Source organism: Octopus bimaculoides, chromosome 3, assembly GCF_046866305.1.
Source record: "Octopus bimaculoides isolate indiv1 chromosome 3, ASM4686630v1, whole genome shotgun sequence".
Classification (NCBI taxonomy): domain Eukaryota; kingdom Metazoa; phylum Mollusca; class Cephalopoda; order Octopoda; family Octopodidae; genus Octopus; species Octopus bimaculoides.
The window spans coordinates 7,144,014-7,154,727 of NC_142930.1; the positions used below are offsets into that span (position 1 = coordinate 7,144,014).

The 10,714-nt window shown below is 37.5% G+C and overlaps 1 protein-coding gene across 1 annotated transcript in view; it reads left to right on the forward strand.

The window, feature by feature from the left end:
- The first annotated feature begins 487 nt into the window (after positions 1–487).
- LOC149136444 (uncharacterized) overlaps positions 488–10,714 on the forward strand; it is a 12,467-nt gene continuing 2,240 nt past the window's right edge. Inside the window, exons 1-4 of the mRNA XM_089348323.1 lie at positions 488–521; positions 8,286–8,420; positions 9,323–9,484; positions 9,876–10,714. The exon at positions 9,876–10,714 is cut by the window's right edge and continues 2,240 nt beyond it. Coding sequence (XP_089204449.1) covers positions 488–521; positions 8,286–8,420; positions 9,323–9,484; positions 9,876–10,141 — 597 coding nt within the window. The 3' untranslated portion in view covers positions 10,142–10,714. The remainder of the gene's footprint in view (positions 522–8,285; positions 8,421–9,322; positions 9,485–9,875) is intronic.

A 10,714-nucleotide genomic window follows, 5' to 3' on the forward strand; every position in this document is an offset into this window, starting at 1 on the left:
GATTACATAGACATATTTTACGTAGGATATGGGCAGATCCCACGAGCACTATTTGTTTGAATTTCTTTCATTTCTGGATTTTCTGGTATCTGAGCTAGGTAGCAATCGACCCTTTTTGCAATCATTCCTAGGGCAACTGTGTCAACAAGTATTGTTTTAGTCTTGAGGTTCTACATTTTGCCAATTTCTATTTCAAGATCTTTATATTTGCTCAGTTTTTGGTAGGTTTTGACAGATGCAGTTATGCCAATTGGAACAGTCATATCGATGAGGAGGCACAATTTTTGTGTGAAGTCCTTCAATATAATATCTGGCCTATTCGGATCTATCTTTCAGTCAGTTATTATTATTGTTGTTGTTGTTATTTTTATTATATTTGAAAGCAGTTTGATTCGGCTCCACGCGACTTTTAGTTTCGCGAGCTTCTAGCAGAAACCCGTCTCTTTCAGACTAAGATTACCAAATGAAGAAGCACAAGAAGTCCAAGATGGCTATCGAGAAATGGGCTGCTATTGGTCAAGGTGAGTCACATAATATTATTAAATGATCTATCTGTGTATCTATCTATCTATCTATCTATCTATCTATCTATCTATCTATCTATCTATCTATTTATCTACGTCTGTCTGTCTGCCCGCCCGCCCGCCCGCCCGCCTGTCACTTTCTATTATTCTGTCTCTTTCTTTGTCTGTCTATTTGTGTGTATGTGTGTGTGTGTGTGTGTGTGTGTGTGTGTGTGTGTGTGTGTGTGTTTGTGTGTGTGTGTGTGTGTGTGTGTGTGTGTGTGTGTGTTTGTGTGTATGTGCGCGTGTATCATGATATATATGACGGGCTTCCAAACAGTCAGCTTCTGTCTACCAAATTCACTGACAGGACATTGATTGCCCCGGAGCTTTAGTAGAAGGCACTTTCTAAAGCGCCGCATACCGGAATTGAACCCAAAATCATGTGGCTGGAAAGCGAATTTCTCAACCACATAACCATGCCCATGCGTATGGGATACAATCTGTATCTTCCAATAGTAAAGACTCTATCACTGCTCCTTTGAAATGGTACTTCTGTTCCAGACTTACAATCCTAGTCCATATCGAAAGGGTAGCCATCAGACTGATTGGTAAAGTCTCAATCCCTTCTGTATTACAATATCTGACCTACAGATTCGCTGGTCTTCTTTTTTCTTATTCACTTATTACTATAACGGCCTCTGTAATACTGATATACGATCACTGTCTCTAAACCTATCAGATACAATCGTTTGAACTCTCGTCAATCCTTTTATGTATAATTACTCAGATCTTGTAGCTAATAATTCTCTTCTAACGGAAATGCTATGGAATTCGTTTTCCTACTTACAACACACCTCAACTTAAAATGTCTAAGCTAAATTTAAATTAAATCAATCTCGCCATCCTGCAGATATCATGAGCATCTTCTGATTAAGCCACAAAACCATGGGAAGTTAATTTAGCTCAATACGAGATGTCATACATATGTTTAAAATAATATGTGTAGTATGAGCTAAAGAATGTTTCTTTGTTTATTGCTATGACAATAGTATTGCACTTACCATAGAATACTCCGTGTGTGTGTGTGTGTGTGTGTGTGTGTGTGTGTGTGTGTGTGTGTGTGCGTGTGTGTGTGTGTGCGTGCGTGTGTGTGTGCGTGTTTGGTTGTAGAGAAAATTTCCTGGTCTCGTCTACATTTTTTGCCACCACCATCATAGAAAAGTGTTATGTAAAACATTTGCAAGAACACGTAACGTTAGAGTCGCGAAGATTTTGAAAATATTAACCCTGTATATTCATGCCATCTGGATAATTCCCGCAAATCTCTTATTAGTGATTTCCCCCAACAAAAGTGTATAAATTCAAGTTCTCCCTAGACACTTCATTTAACCATGGCCAGCACGCTTCTTTGATTAAAATTGTTTTAACACTAACATTTGCAGAAAGTATGGCAATTTGAACTGAGTAGTATCGATGAATAGTAAGGAAGGAAGTTTCGTGCATTCGTTTTGATGTTTTGGGGGCTAATAACTAGCGCTGCTAACGCTAACTTCTGACATGTGCTGAGCTGTTCGCAACCACTATTGTAAACAGAGTTTGATGCAAACAGGGATTGCTGTACAGCACAAAGATGCATTTTTAAATAGCTTAGCCAGAAGAGGATTGCCAGCTCTCCTATGACTCTTTTTAATGTTACTATGGCAGGTAGATTTGTTCATACACTGCTCTTCAAACGTAAGATTTTATTCATTACTCACTTATAAGAGAGAAATTGTTATTACGGGATTCTAATCTGTTAGCTAAGACATTAATAGAGTGAGATTATTAAATTGACGTCAACAGTTAGAAAAAATAAAATCTCGAAAAATCAGTCAACAGCAATAGAAGTAATGTTATCCTTTTTAATTAGGAGTGTCCCTTAAAATTATAAACGTATTTCTTCCTATTTGACCCATAAAATTATTTCACTGCGTATTAGTAAACCATATTAATTCATTAATTAATGCACATTTAACGTTTTGGAGCCAGCGAAGGAGCCTCTAAGCGGTTGGTCGAATTGCCAAATATCGTAACCAATTTTTCCAATTCTGTAGAACATTAAACCCCCACCCCCCCAAAAAACCCCAACAAAAGTGGATAATGTTATCCTACACACTCTATCCTTAAGCAGTTGGTATAGACACGGCTAGAATGCCATTGACCATAGGTCTGATCGATCAGAACAAACATTTTAAAATTACGATGGTTCATTGGTTTAAATTTGATCCTTTTCGTATTCTCGTTTCTGAAATACTTTCTGCAACTTAAAGAAATTAATGCTGAAATTACTTTTTAAAACAAAATGACGAATCCCCGACCCCACTCCTCTTTTTATCAGTATGATGGTCTAGAGTATAAAAGGTCTGGCGGGATACTTAAGTGTTAGAACTAAGGCTTCTGGATGAAGGGCTTAAACTTCACCTCGGGATGTGTGTAAAGGTTCTAGGGTAAGCGCATTACTGAATTTCCCTATTTGGAAAAATAGTTACTGACCCAGCTGATTAGCGTTAAGAAGGGTGCATCCAACCGTAAAACACCTGCCCCCCCCAAAGGATAGGAGCCATCATTTCATAAGCTAGAAGTCGACAGCCAATAGTCTGTACCGAGAAAATGAAATGTAATGAAAATATAGTCAAATAAAGTAAGAGACAAATAACAGATGCAGGCAGAGAAAACTGGATTTAAATTGGTATTTACACATAGACTTTTAAAAATGTATATTCAAAGATATGAATTTGTCTTGTTAAGTAAACAAACGGTGGGGACGGCAGGCGCTAACTGTCTCGACATGTGTCGCAATGAACCGCTGCGAGGACTATTCGAGCATACACGTTATATGTCAACCATCATCTAACAACGAGCCAAGCTTTCGTCTCTTGACTCTGCACGACATTAGATGATAACATGTCATTATGTTTGTATTTACACATATACAATTCACAGGGAGAAGAAAGCTACTGCGTGTGCGTCACAATGTGTGAGTATGCGTGCGTACTTGTAAATCTGTATGCGTGTGTTTACCTCTATGTTTATACTTTTCTAGACGTATATGTATGCGTACTTAACTAGTGCAAACTGAAAAATTAAATGAGCAAATCCTTCCCCCACGTTTCAACGCTTTTATCTTGTTTATCTTGTCTAATTATGTAACCGCTGGGAAGATGGGCCCCTAATTGTCAGCCACCAACATCGCTTGTACAAAACCCCATAAGTACCAATACAGGAAGAACAAGAATAGTATTTGACGTTTGTATATCACAACAAACAGGCGGGAAGCGCGTGTGGGCCGGGCATAGTTTATTACCTCTAGCGACATGAACATGCTCTTGGGGCACAGGTCAATAGAAATATATTAAAGAGTAAACATATTAATAAATGTAATAACAGAACGAAATAGTCACACATAGTAACAACACACACACGATAAAATACAAATACTCTCTCTCACACACACACACACACACACACACACTTATACATACACAACACATGCACAAGGTTACATACAAATTGTTTTAAATTTGGAAGTGAAATTCGCACTACGTAGGTATAGGTTAGGGTCTCAATTATTTTGTGTGAGAAGGCAAAGTTTTGAAGTAGTTTTAGCCGAAAGCTTAGACGTTTCAGTACATGCGCACACGCACCCACGCGTGTACCCACGCGCGCGCGCACCCACGCGCGCGCGCACATACACGTGTTTATCTCTATATTCATGAAAATATATACACTTATATGCATATATGTGTGTGTGTGTGAGCCTATGTGCATGCGTATATGTGCGTGTATGTGTGTGTATGTGTGTGTTTGAGCCTGTGTGCGTGCGTGTATGTGTGTGTGTGTATGTGTGTGTGTGTGTGTGTGTGTGTGTGTGTGTGTGTGTGTGTGTGATTGAACAAGTTGTCAGCGTATGGGCCATGTGGAATCCATTCAAGCTACTCTGTATTTGCAAAGTTTTGATGTTAATACCACTATGAAGTGTTGTTATAGATATTTAATAAACAGCTCCAGCATGGCCACAGTCAAATGACTGAAACAAGTAAAAGAGAGTAGAAGAGAGGTTAGCTCTGGCTAACAAGGCTATGCTTTTAAAGGGTATTTTAGCTGTTATCATCCGGTCGTTTTAGAATTATGATTTTTCGTAAGTCATATTGTACGTAGGGCTACATTATCCTAAATATGTACGTCTTCTACAAATCTGAAGTTATTTAAGTGAAATTTAAAAAAGGATGTAGTTGCTATTTTAGCAGATCCATCGACCTTCTAAACGTCTCTCTTTGGTTCGAAAATAAAATGACTCAACAATGAAGATGAGAATTCAGCAAGACAACGTATTCCGTACAGGAATTATTTTCATTTGCTAATTATTCACATGGATGACATACTTTTACAAAAGTGAACTATATAGTCTATCTTTAACAAGCTCCATTTGGAATTACATCGCCACGGCTTCAACCCCATTATGTAGTACCTTAGAGAAGTGTCTTCTATTATTAACCCTGTGAGTTGTACATTTCTCTACAAGTATAATACCACAAACCCGTACACAGCACTTCTCCATACACCTACCTCAAATCACGGATATACTCTCATAGGTGCAGCCCACCGCTCCTTCCTCCCTGTTGAACTCCCCCCTATTGAACCGCATTCCCATCTGACCCCTATCCCTCACCCTTCACCAGGTATTTTCTCTTTCCTCACGGCTACTTTTCCTTTTTGACGCTTCTTTAATTTTCTTCTGTTGAAGAATCAGTGTCTGAAACGTTAAAGAAGCTTTGTAGCTTTTATTTTTTATATTCTACGTGTTTCAGTTATTGGACTGCGACCATGCTGTGACACTGCCTTCAGGGGTTTTAGACGAACAACTCACCCATACTACTTACTTTTTAAAGCTTGACAACATTTATTCTGTAGGTCTCTTGTATTCTGTGTGTGTGTGTATATACATACATACATACATGCATAAATACTACGGGTTTCCACATAGTTTTCGCCCATCAAACCCACTTACATGGCTTTGGTCAACCTGGGGCTACAGTAGAAGACACCTGTCGAATGTACCGACCAATGAGATTGAACCTGTGGTTGGGAAGTAAGCTTCTTATCATACATCCTTGCATGTACCTGCAGTACCAATGGGTTTCATGCTGAAGCATAATGAAACTTGGCAAGTTTTAGCAATTATTCAACCAGCCACATATAGAATAAAACTTACATCATAGCAATCATTTTATATATGCAAACGAGGCATCTGCTAAGATTTTAGGCAGAGCCAAATGGCAAAAGTGCAATAGATAAACTAAATGGATTAAATGACACAACCGTTTAGGGATTGTAGTAACTCTCTCTACTATAGGTACAAGAAGGCTTGAAATCTTGGGAAAGGCGTAAGTCAACTTTATCGACTCCAGTACTTGACTGGTACTTATTTAATCAACTCCGAAAAGATAAAAGGCAATGTCGAACTCGATAGAAGTTGAACTCAGAAACGGACGAAATGACGTTAAGCATTTTATCGGTATTGCTAACGATCTTGCCAGATCACCACCTTTATTTAGGGATTATAACAATAACCGATATTACAGTACCTAAATAGTTACGACATTTAGGAGTTTTTGCGCCATTTAGTACTAAACGAAACTTTGTCTGTCATCTTCGCATACAGCTTAACAAATACGGCCACTATGTCAGTGTTATTCTGTCTACGGTTGATTAAGTATTAACATATATATGTACATATATACATACATATACATGTACATTCAAAAATACACGCATATATTCACAAGCACACGCTGACACATACGCACACATACACGCGCACCTCACCCCCACCCCCCATATATACATATACTTCGAAGACAGTGCCTTAGTATGTCTGCAGGCCAATGGCTGAGGCCATTAAAATAATATTTGTGTTCATATATATCTCATGTGCGTATTCGGAGTTGATTGTTGGTGATGCAAAACAAACAACATTTTGTAAGACTTCATAGTAAAAACAAAAGTTCTAGGCTATTCTTACTTTCTATTATGCTACTTGATATGTATGTACAGGTTAAAATATAAATCAGAAGCAATGCTAGTGTTGTAAACATTATCGAAACACATACTCAAAGTTTAAGCCTTGCTTGTCCGCTAGTAGGCTGCAAGTGGCGCGGTGGAGACGACTCCATCATAGTACCGGGTGTTAAAACATCTGAAAACCTTAGACGGACAAGACAGCTCATCCTAAATCCCATTCAGGAATGAATGATTGAATTCTTGGTATATGGTATCCATTGATTACATAAAAAAGACAGCTCAGTTTTTCAATGAGTGTTTCGCTACCATAACGGTATATTTTAGCAGGGATTGAATCTGCACCTAGTGCTTTGTGAAAGGTCTGCGACCTTATAGATTCACTACTCTCAAAAAAAGTAGGAACTTCATCAAGAGCTGTGTTAATAGGAAACTGTACAAGAATGTCAATAGATTCTTCATTTATGGTTTTCTGGTTGAATGGTTTGTTCAGAACATTTTAAAGGTATCACCTTGTTGGTGATACGTGTATTTCCACCTACAGTGAGAATGAGTGAAACACTCATGCGAGCTGAGCAGTAGATTGCACGAACGCTTTCAAAATCTTTTCCTTTTCATGCATTATTTGTGTTGGCATAGATTTGTGTCACTCGAGTTATTTCTTCAAGCCACTTATACTTCACGAACCTCAAGATTTCGTTTTTGTCTGTTTGTATGTTTGTTTTTGAACACTTTTATATAAACGAAGAATATCTGCCTTTGAGTAATAACTGAGCATTAATTAGCTTGTTTTTCTCTCGAAGGCCTTGGAGTTCTTCATTATTTTCATCAAACTGATCCCGGTATTGTGTACTTGGGTACCAAGTATGTCAGTTGCAGAAGAGTAGAGAGTCTCTTTTAAAGATGACAAGCTACTCTTTATGTCATCGTGTATGAAGAAAATTTTGTTTAGTCTCTTAGAGATGATTTCTCAAAACATTCTTGAAATGCTGATGATTTGAGTCTTTGTATCCTCAGCCTTTTGGTGGCAACTTCGCCTGAAGATGTCTCCTGCTTCTAAAATTCAGTTATACTAACGACTAGCCTTTAATCTTTGTGTCATTCAGCTTCACAGTTACGTAGTTGAGAAGATGCCAGTGTTTGGAACAAGAATGCATCCAAGATGTTCTACATCTTACTGGAATTTAGACAAAATCAACAAATTAGTGATGTATACATGCCTGTATATATGCATGCATGAATGCTTGACTGTATGTATGTAAACATGCATGTATGCAGGTGTGGATGTTATTTCATAAGTGACTTTTGCTTATATGCACAAACATGTTTGCATGTATAAACGTATGTCTGTGCACTTATTACATGCGAAACCTCTAAAGCGTTTTACATGTTTAAACAGTATTTTTGATGGTCCCTAGCTGTAATCTCCTGATTAGGCATGCTTTTTCTGTTTCTGGTTGTGTGAATTGTGAATTGTGAGATTGCTACTGGAGCAGTAGTCACCTATCCAAATGCTCCAATAATTATCGGTAGAAATCTACAAATATACTCCAGCTGGAAAAACTGCAGAATAAAACTCATCAGCAGTTCAACATAGATGTATTTTTCTTTTCACTAATATTTAACGGCGTATTGACTGCTGGGCAGACTTCAACTACTCTACTTAATTATATCTTCACTCCCAGATTATTATATCTAGTTTGCTATGCTTGAGTTTTATAGACAGAAACATTCCTCCTGTATTCTTTAATATTTTCAATGATTATACTCTTTACATCAAGATTGCTTCTTATATTTATATCCTTGGAATTATGCTTTCTATGGATTTCGTTTTTGCCACAACACCGATTCTCTCAAGTAGGTAATACTGTGATGACATATTTGATCGACTATTTATGATGCGGATGACTGTCTCAGTGTTAATTTCTCAGAATTTGCATTGGATGTCGCATCTTGGTGGTTTACCTACATCGCGATCCCTTGTGTGTATCAAGTATTTTGTTACTTTCAGCTTATGTATTGCTTATCAGTTAAAGTAAGAGCTAATATCTCATTCTTATTTCACTAGTAATGTAGTCATGCAAGATGCAATATCTCATTAGAAATGTAGCCATGCAAGACATCTTGCTGATAAGTTTAGTTTTTCTTCTGATGCTCTGTTGCGGTAGAATTATTGTACAAATTCCCTGTTGTAAAAAAGTACTTCTAGTCAACAGTCAAAGAACACTTTCAGATAAGCAACTGCTTTTCAACTTTCATGATGCTATCTGCTTTATATGTGGAAGCTTAATCACCGGCAGCAGGCCTTTTGGTGTTTCGTATGTTGTCGAAGAGATATAATATGACATTGAAAGTCTATCTGGAAGCGCTCTACATCATTATATTTTTGTTATGTCTGGTACAGATTAGTAATTTTAGAGCAGGTGCCGGCAAACCTACGGCTCGCAGGCGGATTGGCTCGTGAAGGGATTTTGACGGGCCCGCGAGAACTGATGCCCGACGAGTTGTTTATTTAAAATTTAAATTTATTGTAATATGAGAGACAAGACTTTTGAATACAATAAAAGGCCTGCTGTTACATTCTTCCACAAATCTTCTGATTCACTCTTACTTAGTGTCTAGCACCAACCGGATATGAACGTTTTGACAACAAAAACACAATTAAAAATTCGTCGCGTACGCACATCATTTGCGCTCACACTACACAAAAATAATAACAATAATAATAACAATCACTACCACTCCCGAGTAAAATTAAGACAAAAAACTGAGAGCCGACTTGAAACTGCCGACGGACATAAAAAGACTGCCTCGAAGGGACAATTGTCTCAGTCGGCGTACTGCTTTCACTCCGTCAACGGCGACCCCACCATATCTGATTCGTGAAACCGACAACAGATTACCTCCGCGACCTACCGCCAGTAAGTTACAAACACTCTTTTTCTCGTACCCGAATTCTTCATTGGGTTCCGTTATATTATTACACATTTCCCATTCTCCAGCAAAAGACGTTTACTTATTTATTTCTTTATTGTATTTTTCAAATAATACATTTATTGTCATCGTTTAAAGTCTCATTTGTTTCTTCTTTTTGTCCCTGCTGCCATACGCTTACCTATTTCCGTCTTCATCATCATCATCATCATCATCATCATCATTATCATCATCACCCACATATACAAGTTATTAACCATAACCAACTGGTATTATTACAATTGTATTGAGAGACGAGGCTTTCGAAAACAATAAAAAGTCTGCCATAGAATTATTCAGATGTAAAATTTTGAATTTAAATTTTAATTTTATTCGTAGGAAAAATTTTCGATGACCATGTATGCAAACGAAGAAAGGTAGATGCTGAATGCCGAATTTTCCAAGAAACTTGGATATTAGATTACTTCTTCATTGATCGCAGTGAGAACCCGATTTGTCTCATATGTCTAGAAGACATGGCTGTGAATAAGGTAGCAAATATTAGACGACATTACGAGACGCGCCATTGTAAAGATTTCAGGACATTTACTGGACAAGCAAGGAAAAATAAAGTTGAGCGGTTGAAGTCTAGTTTTGGAAAATAAACGTCATTTTTTTAAAACAGAAAAAGGCGAAAATGAGGCAAATACAATTGCCCACTATGAGGTCTCAAAACGCATCACTAAAAAGAGGAAACCTTTTACAGATGGTGATTTTTTTTTTTTAAGATTGCTTATTGGCAGTGTTGGATATTGTTTGTCCAGAAAAAAGTTTTATGTTGAAACTGTCAGCCTTTCTTCGAGGGCAGTCGCACAGCGGGTTGAAGAAATGTGAACAGATGTTAAAAATCAATTAATCAACAATAACAAAATTACAAAGTTTTTCAATTGCAGTCGATGGGTGTACAGACTTAAGTGAAACTGCACAACTTGCTGTCTTTGTGCGAGGAGTGACTTCAACTTTTCAGAGCTTTGAAGAATTTATTCAGTTAATTCCTATGAAGGAAACCGTAACATCTTTGAAGCTTTACTGAAAATGATATCAGAAATTAAGTTTGATTTTTCGAAGCTAATTGGCATCACAACTGAAGGTGCCCCAGCAATGGTAGGGCAAAAAACAAACAAACAAACAAACAAACAAACAAAAAAGGCTTTGTTGCACTACTGCAAGAACATAGA